The sequence below is a fragment of the Phacochoerus africanus genome, chromosome 6, assembly GCF_016906955.1.
Source record: "Phacochoerus africanus isolate WHEZ1 chromosome 6, ROS_Pafr_v1, whole genome shotgun sequence".
Lineage (NCBI taxonomy): Eukaryota > Metazoa > Chordata > Mammalia > Artiodactyla > Suidae > Phacochoerus > Phacochoerus africanus.
In genome coordinates, this window is record NC_062549.1 from 127,627,396 (window position 1) to 127,646,880 (window position 19,485).

The 19,485-nt window shown below is 43.7% G+C and overlaps 1 protein-coding gene across 3 annotated transcripts; it reads left to right on the forward strand.

Annotated features, from left to right (window-relative positions):
* Positions 1–253: 253 nt before the first annotated feature.
* LOC125130002 (guanylate-binding protein 5-like) lies at positions 254–13,330 on the forward strand. 3 transcript variants are annotated; one of them, XM_047785353.1, is made up of 11 exons: positions 254–463; positions 3,823–4,069; positions 4,911–5,038; positions 6,189–6,298; positions 6,546–6,742; positions 7,111–7,353; positions 8,388–8,668; positions 10,149–10,361; positions 11,147–11,249; positions 11,531–11,712; positions 13,105–13,330. In XM_047785353.1, exons 2-11 carry the CDS (start codon positions 3,880–3,882, stop codon positions 13,216–13,218), a joined length of 1,761 nt encoding a protein of 586 aa, XP_047641309.1. In that variant the 5' UTR covers positions 254–463; positions 3,823–3,879; the 3' UTR covers positions 13,219–13,330. The 3 variants fall into 3 exon arrangements, with proteins under 3 accessions (XP_047641309.1, XP_047641310.1, XP_047641308.1); XM_047785352.1 differs by having other exon boundaries at positions 255–463; positions 3,861–4,069; XM_047785354.1 differs by lacking the exons at positions 11,531–11,712; positions 13,105–13,330 and having other exon boundaries at positions 3,861–4,069; positions 10,746–11,286.
* The last annotated feature ends 6,155 nt before the right edge of the window (positions 13,331–19,485 follow it).

The window sequence follows — 19,485 nt, forward strand, 5'->3', positions numbered from 1 at the left end:
CACATAACTTAGACATACCTTGGGGTTACACCCACTGTTACTGTAGAATTATGGTTTCTCACAATGCTAAGGGCAGTTTGGAGCAGAAGATAATGCAAATGATTTCAAAGTTCTCTTCCATGAACAACGTGCAGTTTCTAGGACATCAGGCCAACTCATTCCAGCCCTCCTACCAGAAAATCAACCCGTCATCAAGTATGGCTTCTGCTTTTAGTTTCCTGTAGTGATGTTGTTTCAAAAACACTTCCACTTTTGGTTTTGTTTTGTATTCTAATCCTCTGCCTTGTGGAAGGCAGCTCAGTGGAGAGAAAGGAAATGCCCAGGACAGGCTTTTTTTTCTTTAAAGTGTATCAGAAACAAACACAGCTAAACTAAGGGACAGCGTTACAGGTCTCACCAAGTTGTCATGAGGCAGCTTCCTCCCTTGGTCTAAAAGATCTCCGCCACTGACCTTACAGTTAAGGTAAGAGTGGGGCATGGGTGGGAAAATGTTTGCTGGGCTCAGGACGCCTTACAGAGTGTGTAATCGTGACCTCAGGAAGCTGAGCTGGATGGGAACAGTCAGACCTCGTTAAAGGCTAACTTTTGGTGCCGTCAGACAGGAAGCAGGGTTCGTGAAATGCCAGTTCCTTTGCTCATGGTGAACTAGACACAGGCACACGTGGGGACAAAGAGCATTAAGGGTCTTCACACCGTTTTTCTTCCTTTACCGCCTTATGATCCATGGGGACCTGGGCTGCCACTTCAGCTACCTTTGTCTTTGACAGATCTGATTAAGATCCTTCAAACCGCAGCCTTACCTTTTCAAGAACGATGACTGTACCATGTTCATGAGAAAGAGCACTGAGTGAGATGAAAGGTAAAGGGCTCGCTTACAGTGTTAAGGGCAGAAAGAAAGAAAGAAGGAAAATTGACATCCACAGTGGACAATGAAGACATGTCATAGAAATGACTACATATCAAAGTGCCCGTGGTGGCACACTGGTAGCGAACCCGACTCTCCTTGAGGATGCAAGTTCGGTCCCCAGCCTTGTTCGGTGGGCTAAGGATCCAGCATTGCTGTGGCTGTGGTACAGGCCAGCAGCTACAGCTCCGATTCAACCTCTAGCCTGGGAACGTCCATATGCTGCAGGTGCGCCCTAAAAAAGACAAAAAAAAAAGCCGTATATCTTAGTCACAGGCCTGTACTTTGTTTGAAGATGGATTTCCCCCTTTAGAAAGAATCCTGAATAGTAACCAGATTTGATTTCTTGGCGCCCACTCATTCCTTACGGCCTCTTATGTGGTCTTTGTTCTCATGACTCTACTGACTTTACTCTTACAAATCACTTAACACAACGCTTGTCCTCTTGACCGCTCAATACTCCCTGGCAATTTCGTTTACTCCGTGGAGCTCTCTTCTCCTTTGAAGGTCTTATTACAGCGCACACTTCACAAAATCCCTCGTTTGAATTACATTTTCCTCCTTCATACGAGCTTTTTCCTTCCCTTGCAATCTCAAACCATAAAAGACACAAAGTGAAAGCAACCAACAATAACAAAAATAACACAAAACCCATCTAGGATTGTATGGCTGAAAACAGAGGGTTGTTTTGTTTCTGTTTTTGTTTTCCTAGAAACTCTATCAGTAGCCCTTTTGAGCCTCTTTGCCTATATTTCTTGGCATTTTCCTTATTTACATATTTTTACAGCTCTCGCTCTCCTTTCGGCTAGCAGTTATACAGATATAAAGAAACATTTAGTCACTTCCTTTTTTTGAAGATGAGCTGAGGGCACTAAGTGGAATGCCAAAGTCACTCAGATAGCCAAGTGCAGGTCTGAGATTAGAAACCACAGCCAAGGGCGTTCCCCTTGTGCCTCAGTGGGAATGAACCCACCTAGTATCCATGAGGATGTGGGTTCAATCCCTGGCCTCACTCAGTGGGTTAAGGATCTGGTGTTGCCGTGAGCTGTAGTGTAAGTTGCAGACACGGCTTGGATCTGGCGTGGCTGTGGCTGCGGTGTAGCCGGCAGTTGTCATTCCGATTCAACCCCTAGCCTGGGAACGTCCATATGCCGTGGGTGCGGCCCTAAAAAGAAAAAAAGAAAAAAAAGAAATCAAAGCCGAAACGTGTATTGTGTGTATATGCTGATGCAGTCTTGCTTCAGGTTATGGGGCTCTAGCAGAGTTTGGGAGAATGCATCTCAGAGCATACATTACTGATTTATGACGGCAGAGCAATAGTTAGGTATAAGGCTCAAACTCATTGACTCCGCAAAGAGGTTTTAGAGACTGAGCTGCCCTAAAAGTATGAAAGATGTTACCAAGATGACATCTGGGGACAATCTGTATAACACTTGCATTAATATAGATGCAGAGCACTAGTATTACTCATTAAGGGGTGTGAAAATTCAGACAAATCCTTTTCCTTTCCCATTCGTGACTTCATTCCAAAGCGAAAGAGCTGGTGAGGTCCCAGGCTCTGCAAAGAGATACAGATTGTGTGCCTTCCGTTCTTCTAGCTAATTGCTGGGACCGTTACTGCCGAGTCCCTACATCTCTCTAATCAAAAAAGGATTATGACTCCTGCTACACACAAATCTGAGGCAAGAACTCAACCACCAGAGGATGCGAGTATTGCATTGGAAGTGCATTAGCATGGTGCCACCCATTTGCAGTGGATCTCTTAACTGTGGCCAGGCACTTTCTCTTTTCTCTGTTCCCTGGTTAATCTCTGGGGCATGGGCTATGAAGGAACATGGAGAATGGCCCTTATAATTTGGAAAAAAGCAACGTTTATAGGTAGCTAACAAAGGAATCCGGATATTTGCACTGCAAGACTTCAGGGTTTTTTTTTTTTTAAAGGCAAGCGGATGTGGATTTTTAGCTTCTGTTGTAAATGCCTCTAAAATGGAAGAAAATTGTTCTTTATGATAAGGCAAGGCAGAAAAGCAAGCATTTGTTTAAAGCTCAGATAGCTTAAAAATGTTTTATCAGGGGTTCTTTAGGGTAAAGGAATTGATGTCCAGAAATCAGAAAATAAATGGTTAAGTATTACTTAAGGAAGTATTGTCACTCACTTTCTCATTCATAAAATGACCACTTACTAAGGTTTTGACTGAAAAACACACATTAAAAGCTATATAAAGAATTCTTTAAAAGTAAAGCTTTAAGGGAGTTCCCAATGTGGCTCAGCAGTAACGAACTCAACCAGTATCCACGAGGACGCAGGTTCGATCCCTGGCCTTGCTCAGTGGGTTAAGGACCCCACGTTGCTGTGAGCTGCGGTGTAGACCAGTAGCTACAGCTCCAATTAGACCCCTAGCCTGAGAACTTCCATATGCCGCTGGGGCGGCCATTAAATAAAAAAAAAAAAAGAAAAAGTAAAACTTTAAGAAGTGAACAACTATTATGTGTTCGGTACTGCTACACAATGACCTGGCAGGATTTAGCATAACATGTTTTGACTGGACAGAGCCCTAAATTAGAGAAATGCAGGCTGATACCAGGTGAAAGCAAGACGTTTAATATAACCACCAGTGATCACAAAGACTCAGTCTGGGGATTCAGGAAGGTAAAAACTAAGAAACATGAGCAAGAGCCAAACACCAGTGGAGAAGAGTCAGACAACTCAGAAACCGGTTTTCCACATTCCCGCGAAGCATTCAGGAGCCCGTGCGGTGGCCTGTGTAGGATGCTGGGACGCCTGGCACTATCTCACTATGACTCCCTCTACTACCTTCTTTTGGTTGGTTGGTTAATTTCTTCAGAAACACAGGCCATGCCAGGAAAGAGCCTATCTGCAGGTTGAGGAAGCAACATGATTTTTTCTCTGCTTAAAGTCTAGAAGTTCCAGTCTATCCCATCTCTTCCCCTGCAGATCAGGGGACACCCTAGACATGGCCTCAGGGGTGCACATGCCCGAACCACAGTGCCTCGTTGAGAACATCAGTGGGCGACTGGCGGTGAACCCGAAAGCGCTGAAGCTCCTGTCTGCCATCGAGCAGCCCCTGGTGGTGGTGGCTATCGTGGGCCTGTACCGCACAGGCAAATCCTACCTGATGAACAAGCTGGCTGGGAAGAACAAGGGTGAGTGGCCCCAGCAAACCGGGCTGAGCCCCTGCTGGGCACCGGCACTCCCAGCAGGCAGGACCGGGAGGCCGGGAGGGGACGTCAGAGGCGAGGAGGAATGTCGAAAGCTGATGTATGGGTCACAGCTGGGAGGTAAAAAGGAGAGGTCTGTTTCTGACACAGCACCTCTTTTTTTCCCCTTAGGATCTCCTTGAGAAAAAAAATCATACTATTTTTCCATTACAAGGAGGAAGACATTAATGAAATAACTTCTACATATGAAACTCTAAATGATTAAAATTTTCGTGGCATTAATGTTCTTGTTCAAAAAAACAAGATGTTGCTATGATTTATCTCAAAGAGAATTCTGTCTACGTTTTCCTCTAGGAGTTTATAACTTCTGGCCTTACATTTAGGTCTTTAATCCAACTTGAGTGGGATGGGTGGGGAATTTGGGGTTGGGAGACGCAAACGCTCACATTTAGGGATGGCTAAGCAATGAGGTCCTACTGAACAGCACAGGAAACTACATCCAGTCTCGTGGGATCGACTGAGATGGGCGATAGTATATGCACATTTACATGAATGACTGGGTCACCACGCTCTCCCGCAGAAGTTGGTGCAACACTATAAATCAACTATACTTTAACCTTTAAAAATTATGAATAAAAACTACATCAAATGTCCACCCTTTGGTGCGTGGCATTCCCGCCATCTCATGCCTCTGTTGGAACTCAGATCGGCACAGGGTTGTCCTTTCTGCGGTCTCCTCATCGTGCTTTCCCTAAACCACAGTCTACCGCCAAGGGCAGCTCCCATTCCCGATCCCTCTGTTTCAGCCTCTCCTCTCCCCTCACAGGCTTCTCTGTGGGCTCCACGGTGCAGTCTCACACGAAGGGCATCTGGATGTGGTGCGTGCCTCACCCCAGGAAGCCAGACCACACCCTGGTCCTTCTGGACACCGAGGGACTCGGGGATGTGGAGAAGGTAACAAGGATGCTTTTTAATCAACTTCCTCGTCTCTGAACAGTTTTTACAGAGGGTACTTTTTTTTTTTAATACTTCCACTTGATCAGGGTATAACTTTCTTTCCCCTTTCTATTTTTAATGGTCCAAGTTTGGAAACCTGAAAAAAAAATATGTGCAAACTAGAAGCGTAGCTAGGAGACTGTGCTAATGTGGAAACAGGCAGCTCGCCAAACCGCAGAAAGATGGGACAAACAACATCGCTGCCAGCAATGTGACCTGGCAGGGGACAGAGATCAGCAACGGGCTCCGGGGCAGCAGGACTTGAGTCCAAACCAGGCCCTGGCACTGGGCAGTCGCTGTGACTTTAACAAAAGCAAGAATAAGTCTCCCTAAATCCTCTGATTCCCCTTTGGTTTCATCCATTTCACCATCTGAGCAGGAGATACATGAGACTTTATCACTTGCAGGCTGGTGAGTGTCCAACCACCAGCCCACTGGGGAAAAATAAAGCCTAGATTTGCAGCACTTGTAAGTCTTCTAGGTACTCGCATCACAGCTGACTCCAAGCCACCCAGGGAAGCACCACACTCAGCGTGCGGAGAAGATGTGCACGAGCAGCTCCTGTGAGCCGAGGGGCTCGGGCTCAAGCACAAAACCGGATCTTCCCCCTGTGTTTTTGTGTCTTCGTTGTGCTTTTAAGTTACTGCAATTCAAAATGGTCTAACCCAGTTTTGCCTTCGTTTCCTCATCTCTAACATGGAAACAGTAGTTCACAAGTCAGCATCGTTCAGGGTATTCGATAAGATCAGTCATGTGAACGGCACTGTGTATAAAAGCTACTCGATAAAGCAGATGTGTGTATTATGTATGCAGGCCAAGTGTATTTTGCACAATTGAAAATTCTAATTTTAAATACTCTGGCTACTCCCACTAATTTTGACTATCAATTTGCAAATCCCCAACCCGTTATAAGAGGGATTGATGAGTTAACAATATACGGTTTTGTGTAAAGTTATCAACGCAAAAGACAGAACTAGTCCAAGTTCACGTGTTCCTCACACCCATTTTTGGTTCTCTTGTCTAGGATTTATAGGTCAGGGGTCAATTTTTAATAACTGCTCGTCTGGGAATGCCATGAGACATGACTGAAATGTGTTCTGACTTCTAGGGCGACAAGAAAAATGACACCCAGATCTTTGTGCTGGCACTGTTACTGAGCAGTACCTTTGTATACAACACCATGAACAAAATTGACCAGAGGGCAATCGACCTCTTGCAGTATCCTTTGGAGATGCAGGGTGGTACCAAAGCCAGAAGGGGCACCCCTGTTCACCAGCCATGTTCATGAATCTTTGTGAATCCAACACAAAAATGAAAGCATCGTAAGCACTAAAAGGACAGGAAAGAGTCTTTATAGTTATAAGGAAACGAGGACCTGGTTACAATACAATGGATGTGAAGGTGTGGAAAGACAGGGAATTAAGCAGGGCTTCGGTTCAGTTCTGTTTCCTTAAGTGCATCCCAGCTACGTGGCAGAACTATCCAAATGGCTCCAAACAGTATCCTCAACTGATGCTGACGAGGCATCGGGTCCAGAGGACTCTGTGAGCAACTGTCCAGACTTAGTGTGGACTCTGAGAGATTTCTACCTTGACCTGGAAGTAAATGGACACCCCATCACAGCAGATGAATATCTGGAGAATTCGCTGAGGCTAAAGCCAGGTAACAGGGCCTTCAGCTTTGGAAAGAGGGAGAAACATTAACACAAACAGTATCTCTTCTGTGTTTCTGGCTAAACTGGTAGCTCCCTACCTGTACTCACCTGACAAACTACCACAAAAATACTTGATACTATTAATTTACAGTGAACTAATAGATTTCATATTAACTTGTCGTATTCCCCTGGTCTTGGAGCAAGTTACTTTTCCCTCTTCCGTTCCCTGTCTGATTACCTTTTAACTTTTCGCTTGGGGTTTGCGAAGATGTCGTAAAATAAATGACATCAGCTAAGAAGGCACATTCGTTTATGGGAAATACATTGAAATAAATGTTAACCCTATACTAAATCAATCCTGTTTTTCCTTCCTCAGGGACTGATAAAAGTCTTCAGAATTTTAATTTGCCCCGTCAGTGTATACAGAAATTCTTTCCAACAAAGAAATGCTTTATTTTTGACTCCCCCACTCATCGGAAGAAGCTTGCCCAGCTTGAGATGCTACATGATGAGGACTTGGAAGCGGACTTTGTACAACAAGTGGCGGAATTCTGTTCCTACATCTTCAGCCACTCCAAATCTAAAATTCTTCCAGAAGGCAGCAAGGCCAATGGGTCCCGTGAGTACCTTCTTAGGGATTCTCCTTCTAGTCCAAACTAGAGGCTGGGGACCCTGCTGTAATTTTCTCCTTGCACTGCCAACGATGCAAATGCATAGTCAGCCCCTGCCAAGAAAGCATAGTATCATATGTATCCGATTCCAGTGAGTACCAAAAATATTTCTAGGCTTTTTTCGTCATGCCTGCAAAGCACAATAAAGGAGGGAGATAACCTGAGGAAAAGGTCAAGTTGAAAATGTCCTTTCTATACATGGTCCACTGTTGAAGTAACTAACCCACATGGGTCAGAAATACTTGTTCCGCCCATACAGCGGGTATGTGCCATGTGTCCCGGGTTTAGTTAGGCAGAAGATAAGGAAGACACATACATTCTCCATAGAAATGGGACATCCTGGTACAAAGACAAAAAAACCACACACCCAAGTTGTCTAGAACTCTTAAAGAAATCAAAGCAGACATCTCGGTCCAGTTATTCCAAAACATGTCGTGGAACCTGGTGAACGATCGCTGCACTCTAGAGGGAAGTTGGGGGCATAAAAAATATGTAAAGGACAAGGAAGTCCAACAGAAAGTTTCAACAAGGAGTCAGCTGACGTGGTCTCGTTTGCCATCTTTGTGCTGTTGCTGATGAAGGTAACAAGCATGCCGGCTTCACACGTGGAAGGGGAGGAGAGAAGGGACTGGGAAGGGAACAGAAACCTGAGGAAGAGAAAAAGAAAGCAAAGAGTCAAGAGGCAAAAGGCCTCCAGTGTTCTAACCAGATGACTGCCCACAACGTTGTACAACCGTCCCCTCCTTTCTCCGTAAGAAAACGGTGAAATGTGGTTGGTCACATGCATCTCGAATGTTCCACTGGAACACGTTCTTTTCTCAAAGGATGAAAGATCTGCCTTCATGGTCACGTAATTTCCCAGAGGAGCCTCCTCGGGGCCCTTGAACGCTGGGTAGAAGGCTTAACCCTCTCTGAATTACTCAGTGCAGAGTATGTCCTTTTTCCTCTGCAATTAATTCAAGCCTTCCTTCCTCCTGTGAAGATCTAGAGAGAGTGGTGCTGACCTACGTCAAAGCCATCAGCAGTGGGGACCTGCCCTGTGTGGAGAACACAGTCCTGGCCTTGGCGCAGGTTAAGAACTCGGCTGCAATGAAAAAGGCCATTGCCCACTATGACCAGCAGATGGGCCAGAATCTGCACCTGCCCACAGAGACCCTGCAGGAGCTGCTGGACCTGCACAGGATCTGTAAGAAAGTGGCCATCGAAGTATTCGTAATGAATTCTTTCAAGGATGTGGACCACGGGTTCCAGAAAAAATTAGAGGTAATTGATGTTTTTTTCCTTATAGTTCATGGGGCTTAGGGTCAATGCAAGGCAAAGCATTACTATGAAAGGCAAAAGGAGGACTTAAGGAAAGAAATTCTTGGGGTTCCCGTTGTGGCACAGGGGGTTAAGGATCTGGTGTTGTCTCTGAGGTGACATGGGCTCTATCCCTGGCCCAGCACAGTGGGTTAAAGATCCAGCATTGCCACAGCTGTGGTGTAGGTTGTACCTGCAGCTCAGATTTGACCCCTGGACCAGAACTTCCATACGTCATGGGTGTGGCTGAAAACGAAAAAAGAAAGGCAATTCTTACTGAAAGATAGTGACTGCCACTTATGGGATCAAGACATCACTATTATTCTGAACATAAACAAACAAAAAAGCAAGCAGATAAACATAAAACTACTCTGGACCCTATAGATTCTGAAGCTTTCACACACAGACAACTCACCTCACTATGTCACACCCATGGACAATATTTTTTTAAGCAATCTTATTCCTTTAAAAATTGTATCCATAAAGTACTAATGAACTTTCCTTTATTTCAATCAACCATACAGAATTGCCAAATGGACCTATTAAAAGATTATGCCCCCAGGTTTAAGCGCATACACTCATTATACTGGCCAATTATCCATTCTACCTCCTCACTGGGAATCCCAGGCCTAGCATAATACGGACATTCAGATGGCTGTAAAACAGCAGGTTGCATTTAAGATTAGGGCAAGAGGAGTTCCCCTTATGGCTCAGCAGATACTAAGAACCCGACTAGTATCCATGAGGATGTGGATTCAATTCCTGTCCTCGCTGAGTGGGTTAAGGATCCAGAGTTGCCCCAGCTGTGGTGTGGGCCGGCAGCTGCAGCTCAGATTTGACCCCTAGCCTGGGAATTTCCATATGGCACAGGTGTGTCCCCAAAAAGAAAAAACAACCAAACAAAACTGATATTGGCATTCCTGCTGTGGCTCAGCTGTAATGAACCTGACTAGTACCCCTGAGGATGCAGGTTTGATCCCTGGCCTTGTTCAGTGGGTTAAGTATCCATCACAGCTGTGAGCTGTGGTGCAGGCTGCAGACTCAGCTTGGATCTGGCATTGCTGTGGTTGTGGTATAGGCGGGCAATTGCAGCTCTGATTCAACCCTTACTCTGAGAACTTCCACATGCCATAGGAGCGGCCCTAAAACAAAATAATAATAATAAAATTAGGGCAAGAGATGACAGATCTGCAGTCAGAAGATCACATCTAAAGCAGAAAAGGCGAAAGAAAGTGGTTTCAGGAAATTTCAAACCCAAAAGTCAAGTCATTTTTCTATGGTGTTTCACCCTTGGAACTTTTGTAGGTTTGGTGGGGAGGCTAGAGTCTCGAATGTGGCCCTCACTTTTCCAGAAACACATGCAGAAAAATTTGTTTTGTGAATCAGTTCTAGAAATACTGCTGTGTTGCTAACACCTTTTCCATTGGCCTTTGTCCCTGTGAAGACCCTGCTAGAAGCCAAACAGAATGAACTTCATGAAAGGAACTTGAAGACATCACTAGACCGTTGCTCATCTTTACTTCAGGTTATTTTTGAACCTCTAGAAGAAGAAGTGAAACAGGGGTTTTATTCAATACCAGGGGGGCATCGTCTCTTCATGCAGAGGAGAGAAGAGCTGAAGGCAGTGTACCGTCAGGTGCCCTGGAAAGGGCTACAGGTACACCTAGTTTATGCTTTAATTAGGGGGGACTGTTGGGGGTCTTCTTCCAGAAATCAGCGATCACAGATAGGAAGGAGTGCTGGGGGAGTAAACTGAACGACCACCGTAATCGCCAGGCTTCCGTATCAGTCATCAACATGCCTGGCAGCAAAGGAGCAAAGGGGCTGTTTTTTTTTTTTTTTTTTTTTTTGGCTACACAGGATAGAATCCCCATAATTGCTCTAACTGAAGAAAATCATTCATTGGCTCACATAAAAGTAAAATGTTTACATTTAGTTGTAAGAACGGATATGGTCAAGAGTTTATTATAATAGTCGATTGCAAGTATCAATGTAATCAGTTTTCCCGTTTCTTTCTTTGTCTTTCCAACCCTCACTCCAGCTTTCTGTACTGTTTTCCTACCCATTGGCTTCCTTCTCAGGCAGGCTCAGCTCAGGTGGCAGCAAAGATGACACCAAGAGTTCCTAGATTTTGTCTTTTGTGCCCTCGGTCTCACAAAAGAGAAAAGCATCTTTCCAGGTTCCACATCAGTCTTTAAAACACCTGACTTGCAGTATTTTCTCACCTGTACCCACATCTTTTGCATCACGTGGCCTTGGGTATTCTCATAGGCCAGCCCTAAGCCTGTGCCCACCTCTTGACAGGAGAGGTTTGATTGACAGCTCCCCTCAATATAGGCTGAGCACTTCCAGGGAGGAAAAGATGATGGGAAGAAAAGAAATGAAGAGATTTTCAGTATTTCTAACCACTTCCTACCTCTTACCACACTTTGGGGGTTTCAGGCTGAAGAAGCTCTGCGGAAATATTTACAGTCCAAGGAGTCTATGAATGTTACGATTTTCCAGACAGATCTGGCTCTCACACAAAGGGAGAAGGAGATGGAAGGTAAGGCGAAAATGGAAAAGGTGCAAGACAGAAACACTACCCATTGTAGATTAAATTGGCCTGGTTTGCCTGGGATCATTAAACTAGAGCAAGAACAGCAAAGATGTGCCATTCTTAGCTCCTCAGTCCATCTATGAATATGGCATATACCGTCAGCTACAATGATGACTACCTGGACAGAAGGATGGTACCATACAGTAGCATCAATAACAAATACGAGTGGGAGGGAGAAGGATGGGTACTTTCATTCTAGAGAGGTTTGTCCTTTTCTTCTATCTCAGAGGCACGTTTGCAAGCAGAGGCTGTAAACTTTAACGTACAAGTGTTAGCAGCCATCCTAACACAGCAACACCAAATGATGGAGCGGCGGCAAAGATTCTATCAGGAACAAGTGAGGCGAATGGAAATAAACAGACTGCACCAGCAGGTATTGCAACAGAGAGCCCAGGAACGTTATCTCCAGGTATTCATCAATTATTTCATCTCTGGGTTTTTCTCCTCTCTCTCCTCTCTGTACTGACGACAACACGGAACAGGAAGCATAATACTGTGGCTCAGGATAAGGAATGCTTTTGTTTCCGCAAACCTAGTCTGAATCTGGAATCAGACAACCTGGGTAAGAATCCCAGCCCCATCTCTCACTAAAGCTACTGTTTGGAGATGGCCATAATAACTACTTTATAGGGCTACTTCGATACTTCAGTGACTCAATATTTGTATTTAGAATGGTGCTGGGCACAGCATAAGTACTGTAACTTGTTAAGCAAAATCCAAGGACATTTCTAACCCACAGTAATTATAGTCTTTTTCGTCCTCTTGTTACTTGCTCTAGATAGGTTTTTCCTTTGGCCACTTTGTCAATTTGTTAAATTAAAGCCGGACGTATCACTGTGTCTATACCCCTGTACTTGCCTTAATTGCCCCTGGTTCTGAAGGCCTTTAACTTGTGCAGAGTTTGTTCCATCCAGTCCAATCAGTTAGTAGTTCCTATTTACCAAGCCCTGTACAAAGCACTTTCCATGCAATCTCTCATCAAATCTGTTCACTGTGGAGCAGAACTATCATGTCCCTATTTTTCTGATTAGAAACATTATGTTCCAAAGAGATAATTAAATGCCAATATTACGCAGCCTAGCAAGTCATCAAAACCAGGAAGTTACCAAAACCACCTTCCTAGTGAGTGGGTTCTGCAGTGCATGTGCTTCCGCACACCTAGTATGAAATTCTCGTGTGCGCATCCTTAGGAGAACACCCCTCCCCCCAGGGCAGCCCATCTACCATGTTTTCCAGGAAGGTACTGCTCCAAGACAATTTTGAGATTACAGACCTGCACTGGAGCAGAGTAATTTCAACCTGGGGTTCTCAATCTCCTCACTCTTTCCTTCTGCTTTTGCGCCATGACTGTGGAAGCTTGGAACAAAGTCCCTCATCTGAGGTCCACACTCCTTGCCAGATTGTAGGTATCACCTAGACACCCAGTTGTGGTATCAGCCTTTCCCTATAAAACTAGGTCTGGCATTCCTCCGTGAAAAAATGAGGACCGAAGCCAAGGTGGGACTCAGGATGCCTAAGGAAAAAGGGTGAAGGAGCCTGGGGATGAAATTCTTAGGACCTCTGTAACCCAGGGATTGAGAGATGGTGTTGTTTCTGCAGCCTGAGAAAGGGAATTACACAAGTAGGCAACCCAGAATGAGAGGAACAGCAGACACAAATGGAAAGGAGGGGTTCGGGGACAGCCTTTTGTTACTGACAGGTTAGAATAAGTAAGACAAAGTCAATAATTTGGGCTCTTCCCACCAATGACTTGGATATTACTTTACTCTAAAGCCGTTTGGTTTTCTCTACCACTCTTTAGGAAGAAGCTAAAAGGATCCAGGAGAGAGCCCAAGCTGAGAACAAGAGACTTCAAGATGAGCTTGAGCATCTGCAGATAAATGACTCAAATGATGATAAATGTATCATACTTTAAAGAGCTAAACACAAAAACTTCCCTTTCTTGTTCACTTTCCCTGAAGACACAAGGGAACATGAAACTGTAAAACTTGAGACAATCACCATTTGAATAAACTTCACAATAATTATATTGAACTTACATGTGGAATCTGAAAAAAGGATGCAATGAACCTCTTTGCAGAACAGATACTGACTCACAAACTTTGAAAAACTTACGGTTGCCAAATGAGACAGGTTTGGGGGTGGGGGGATGTGCTGGGGGTTTGAGATGGAAATGCTATGATTTTGTTGTGATGATCACTGTACAACTATAAATGTAATAAAATTCATTGAGTAATGAAAAAAGATACAAAGTAGCTGAATGGATACAAAAACAAGAGCCATGTATATGCTGCCCATAAGACACTCACTTCAGATAAATGACACACATAGGTTGAAAGTGAGAGAATGGGAAAGGTATTCTGTGCAAATGAAAAGCAGAAGAAAGCTAGGGTAGCAATACTTACATCACTCAAAAAAGACTTTAATGAGTTCCCACTGCAGCTCAGTGGGTTAAGAATCCAACATAGTGTCCATGAGGATGCAGGTTCAATCCCTGGCCTCGCTCAATGAGTTAAGGATCCAGCATTGCCACAAGCTGTGGTGTAGGTCACAGGTGTGGCTTGGATCATCCCTGGCCCTGCTCAGTATGTTAAGGATCCAGCATTGCCGTGAACTGTGGTGTAGGTCGCAGACATAGCTCGCATCCTGTGTTGCAGGGGCTGTGGCATAGGCCACCAGGTGGAGCTCCAATTCGACCCCTAGCCTGGGAACTTCCACGTGCCATGAATGCAGTCCTAAAACAAGGGGGGGGGAATTCAACATCAAAAAACAAGCCAATTAAAAAATGGGCGAAAGATCTGAAAAGACATTTTTCCCAAGAAGACATATAAATGGTCAATGGGCTTGTGAGTAGATGTTCAACTTGGTTAATCATCAGAGAAAAGCAATTGAAAACCACAAGATATCACCTCACACTTTTCAGAATGGCTAGTATCAAAAACACCATAAATAACAAATATTGATGAGGATGTGGAAAAAAGGAAACCCTTATATGCTGTTGGTCAGAAGGTAAATTGATGCAGTCACTATGGAAAACTGTATGGACATTTCTCAAAAAACTAAAAACAGAACCATCATATGACCCAGCAATTCCACTCCTTGGTGTATATCTGAAACAAATGAAAACACCCATTGAAAAAGATACATGCACCACAACGTTCATAGCAGTGGTATTTACAATTGCCAATTGCCAAGATAGGAATAATACTCAGCAATAAAAAAAAGAATGAAATTTTGCCATTTGCAATAGCATGGATGGACTGAGAGGGTATTATGCTATGTGTAATAAGTCAGAGAAATATACTACTGTATATCACTTATATGTGAAATCTTAAAAATAAAACCAACTAGTTAAGATAACAACAACAACAAAAGATTCTTGCATATATAAAGAACAAACGAATGGTTACCGCTGGGAAAAGGGAAGGGCAGAGGGGCAGAACAGAGGTAAGGGACTGAGAGGTCCACACTGCTATGTGCTAGATAAATAAGCTGCAGGACACAGAGAACAACACATGGACCACAGCCAATATTTTATAATAACTACAAATAGAACCTATCCTTTAATAATCGTGAATCACTGTCATACACAGGTAAAAAATACTGCATATCAATTATAACTCAATAATAAAAAATTTAATATGAAGTTCTATTTATACACTGCTTTATTCTATTACCTGTGAGACAAGTTTGCCATACTGAGAACCCAAAAAGTAAATCTCAACACCTAAATGTTAGTTTAGCACTTAGTGTTTACTCTGCTACAAGGAGCCAATTTCACAAAAATGTACTGGTGAAATTAGAAAAGGCTCTTAATGTCTTCTCAATTCACTCAGAACACAATGGACATAGAAAGATAGCTCATCAACCAGAAAAACACACTATCCTAGCAAAATAGCTCCTAATTATATCCAGAAGACAACAGCTATAGTAAAAAGATAATTATAATTCTTATTCTGTTGCTCAGGTGAATGGAATGAAATTTTAAAATGCATTGGAATGGTTCTTCTATATGCTTCAACTTCATACATGCTCACACCGAAATTCAATATGACAGGAAGTCCTCGAACAGAAGAAAAAAATCAAGGTTGAGATAAAATTTGTAGCACTGTCAACTTGAAGAAAATGCTACTTACGATTTGTTAATTTTAAATGTTCACTTTTGAATTTTTCTTCTTATCAGTTTATTTAAAATCTTAAAACCAGGGATTTGAGGCCAGATGGTGGAAGAGTAGGGGACGCGCTCATCCTCTCCCACAAACACAACAAAAAACACACATCTACATGTTAAACAACTCACACAGAACAGCAACTAAACACTGGCAGAAGAACCTAGACCTCCAATAATGGCAAGAATCTCGTGACATAACTGGGTAAAACAAGAGGAAAGAGGAGCGTGAGAGAAGGGGAATCAGGACAGGACTGGCACTCCTGGAAAGAAACCCACACCCTGGAAAGTCCTAATCGATGGAAAGTCCTAATCGATGGAAAGATCAACCGAGCCAGAGGGCTCTCCAGACACCAAGAAGAGCACAGCAGCAGGTCTGAGATCCGAAAAGCAGAGAGCCGGACAGAAGTGCTGTCACAGTCACCAAAAGCTGAGAAGCTCGGGCGGGGCTGGGCACGGAGACCACGGCTCTGGAGCTTAGTCCCGGGGAGTGGGCTGGGGTTGGCGGTGTGGAGACAGCCTGGGGATTAGGAAGCGGTGCACTGAGGGTGGAGGGAGCAATACGCTAAGGGCTAGGGAGTGGAAAGCCATGACAGGTGGAACCTGGGATTAGATCTGGATCTGCAGGAGAGACAAGGCGCCAGTGTTGGGGAGGGGAGAGGAGGAGGGGCGGGTGCCATAGAATACTCCTTGCACCCCAGAGAGCATGCTTGCCCACCAGCTGGCAGAGAGCAGTGCTTCCCAGTGCCTCCCCGCTTCCCCTACCCTGGACAGGAGGCTGACCTGAGGCCACCTGCCATCCCAGAGGGCTGGCCTCACCACTCGCAGGAAGCCCACTACCTCTGGGACTTTCTCTGGCCTGGCCTGCCCGCCCTCTGGAGGGGCTACACTCTTGCAGAGCAGCACTCCCTGGAAGAGCTCCTGGGCCCAGAAATGCCAGGGCAAGCTCTGCCTGGCCACGGGAAGTCTGCCTCCATCGCAGGGCAATCCTGCCAGTTCTGGCTGCCCTGGGGAAGTGCTCCTTTGTCTCCCAGCAGCCTGGCTAGCCCCCCCTACCCTCAGGAGGCGCTGCACTCCTATGGAGCAGCTGCCCAGCACTGCTCGCCCTCTGGAAGAGCTCTGCGGCCCAGAAGCACTGGGGCAAGACTTGCCTGGCCACGGGAAGTCTGCCTCCATCGTGGGGCAGTCCTGCCAGTCCTGTCCGTCCTGGGGAAGTGCTCCTTTGTCTCCCAGTGGCCCAGCTAGCCCCACCTGCCCTGCTGCCTCCAAGAAGACTGGCCAACACCGCCAGCCCTCAGGAAACACTCCACAGCAGTGCCAGGGCAAACCCTGCCCAGCCACAGGGAGTGTACCTCCATCAAGAAAAAGAAAATAACAAGCAAGATGAAAAAGCTCAGAAATCATTCCCAGTTAAACCAACAGGAGAACTCACCTAAAGCAGTCAACAATGAAACAGAACTCTGCAGTCTGACAGACGTGGAGTTCAAAAGGGAGACAGTGAAAATACTGAAGGAATTAAGAGAAGATATGAACAGTAATGCAGACTCCCTCAGAAAGGAACTAGAAAATATAAGGAGAAGCCAAGAAAAACTAGAACATTCATTTGCAGAGATACAAACTGAGCTAAAGGCAGTAAAAGCCAGAATGAATAATGCAGAAGAATGAATTAGTAATGCAGAAGACAGAATAATGGAAATCGCCCAAACAGGACAGCAGACAGAAAACCAAATAAAACATGAGAGCAATATAAGAGACCTACGGGATAATATAAAGTGGGCCAATTCTTTCTGGAATTCCAGAAAGAGAAGAAAAAGATAAGGGGATGGAAAATATATTTGAGGAAATTATCACTGGAAACTTCCCAAATCAAAAGGATACTGATTTCAAGATACAAGAAGCACAGAGGGCCCCAAACAAGTTGAACCCAAACAGATCCACACCAAGACACATTATAATAAAAATGGCAAAAGTTGATAAAGAGAGGATCCTAAAGGCAGTAAGAGAAAAGCAAGGGAACCCCCCATAAGGTTATCAGCTGATTTCTCTACAGAAACTCTACAGGCCAGGAGAGATTGGCAAGAGATATTTAAAGCGCTGAAAGGAAAAAATATGCAACCTAGAATACTCTATCCAGCAAGAATATCATTTAAAATAGAAGGGGAAATAAAAATTTTTTTCCAACAAACAAAAGCTAAAAGAATACAGCAATACAAAATGCATTCTGAAAGAAATATTGAAAGGGCTTCTCTAAGTCAAAAAAAAAAAAAAAGGAAGAACTAGGATGGAGGAAACCACAATCAGAGAGCAGTCACTCAAATAAGCCAGCATACAGATCTAATCATGAAGATGTTTAAAACAAAATAAAATTAAAAAGAAAAAAAGAGACATCAAAATCATAAAATGTAGGCAAGGGAAGTAAGGAAATAAATAGATTCTTTTTATAATTTTTTTAAATTTTAGTATGGTAATGAAGTGTGTGAACCTACAGGACTATCAGGCTAAAACACACAATTATAGGAAGGGGTTAACATACTTAAAAAATAGGGCAAGCACAAATCGAAACCAAACATTACATTCACCAAAAAAATGAAAAGAAAAACAGTCAAACAGAAAATCATCCAAACAAAAAAAGAAATGAAGAATGGAGAATCATAGAATCAACTGGAAAACGAGGTTTAAAATGGCAATAAATAATCATCTATCAATCATCACCTTAAATGTCAATGGAATGAATGCTCCAATCAAAAGACACAGAGTGGCTGATTGGATAAAAAAGCAAAAACCTTCAATCTGCTGTCTACAGGAAACTCACCTTGGGACAAAAGACACATATAGATTGAAAGTGAGGGGGTGGGAATAAATATTTCATGCCAATGGACATGACAGGAAAGCAGGAGTTGCAATACTCATATCAGATGAAATAGACTTTAAAACAAAGGCCATAAAGAAAGACAACGAAGGACACTAATGATTAAAGGATCCACTCAAGAAGAGGATATCACTATCATCAACATATATGCCCCAAACATAGGAGTACCCAGATACATATAACAAATATTAACAGACATAAAGGGAGAAATTGATGGGAATACAATCATAGTAGGAGACTTTAACACCCCATTCACATCAATGGATGGATCCTCTAGACAGTAAACCAATAAAGCAACAGAGATCCTAAAGAAAACAATAGAAGAGTTAGATTCAATTGAGATCTTCAGGACACTACATGCAAAAAAAATCAGAATACACATTCTTCTCAAGTGTACATGGAACATTCTCAAGAATTGATCACATATTGGGGCACAAAGCTAACCTCAGCAAATTTAGGAGGATAGAAATTATTTCAAGTATCTTCTCTGAGCACATGGTATGAAACTGGAAATCAACCACAGGAAAAGAAATGAGAAAAAACCTACTACATGGAGACTAAACAACATGCAACTAAAAAAACCAATGGGTCAATGAGGAAATCAAGAAGGAAATTAAACAATACCTCGAGACAAACAATAATGAAGGCACAACCACTCAAAATCTATGGGATGCCGCAAAAGCAGTGCTCAGAGGGCAATTCATAGCAATACAGGCCTTCCTCAAAAAAGAAGAAAAATCACAAATTGACAACTTAACCCACCACCAAAATGAATTAGAAAAAGAACAAACAAAACCTAAAGTCAGCAGAAGGAAGGAAATCATAAAGATCAAAGAGGAAATCAATAATATAGAGATTCAAAAAACAATAGAGAAAATTAATAAAACCAAGAGCTGGTTCTTTGAAAAGGTAAACAAAATTGACAAACCCCTGGCTAGACTCACTAAGAAGAGGAGAGAAAGAACCCAAATAAACAAAATTAGAAATGAAGAAGGAGGAGTTCCCGTCGTGGCGCAGTGGTTAACGAATCCAACTAGGAACCATGAGGTTGCGGGTTTGGTCCCTGCCCTTGCTCAGTGGGTTAACGATCTGGCGTTGCCGTGAGCTGTGGTGTAGGTTGCAGACGTGGCTCGGATCCCTCGTTG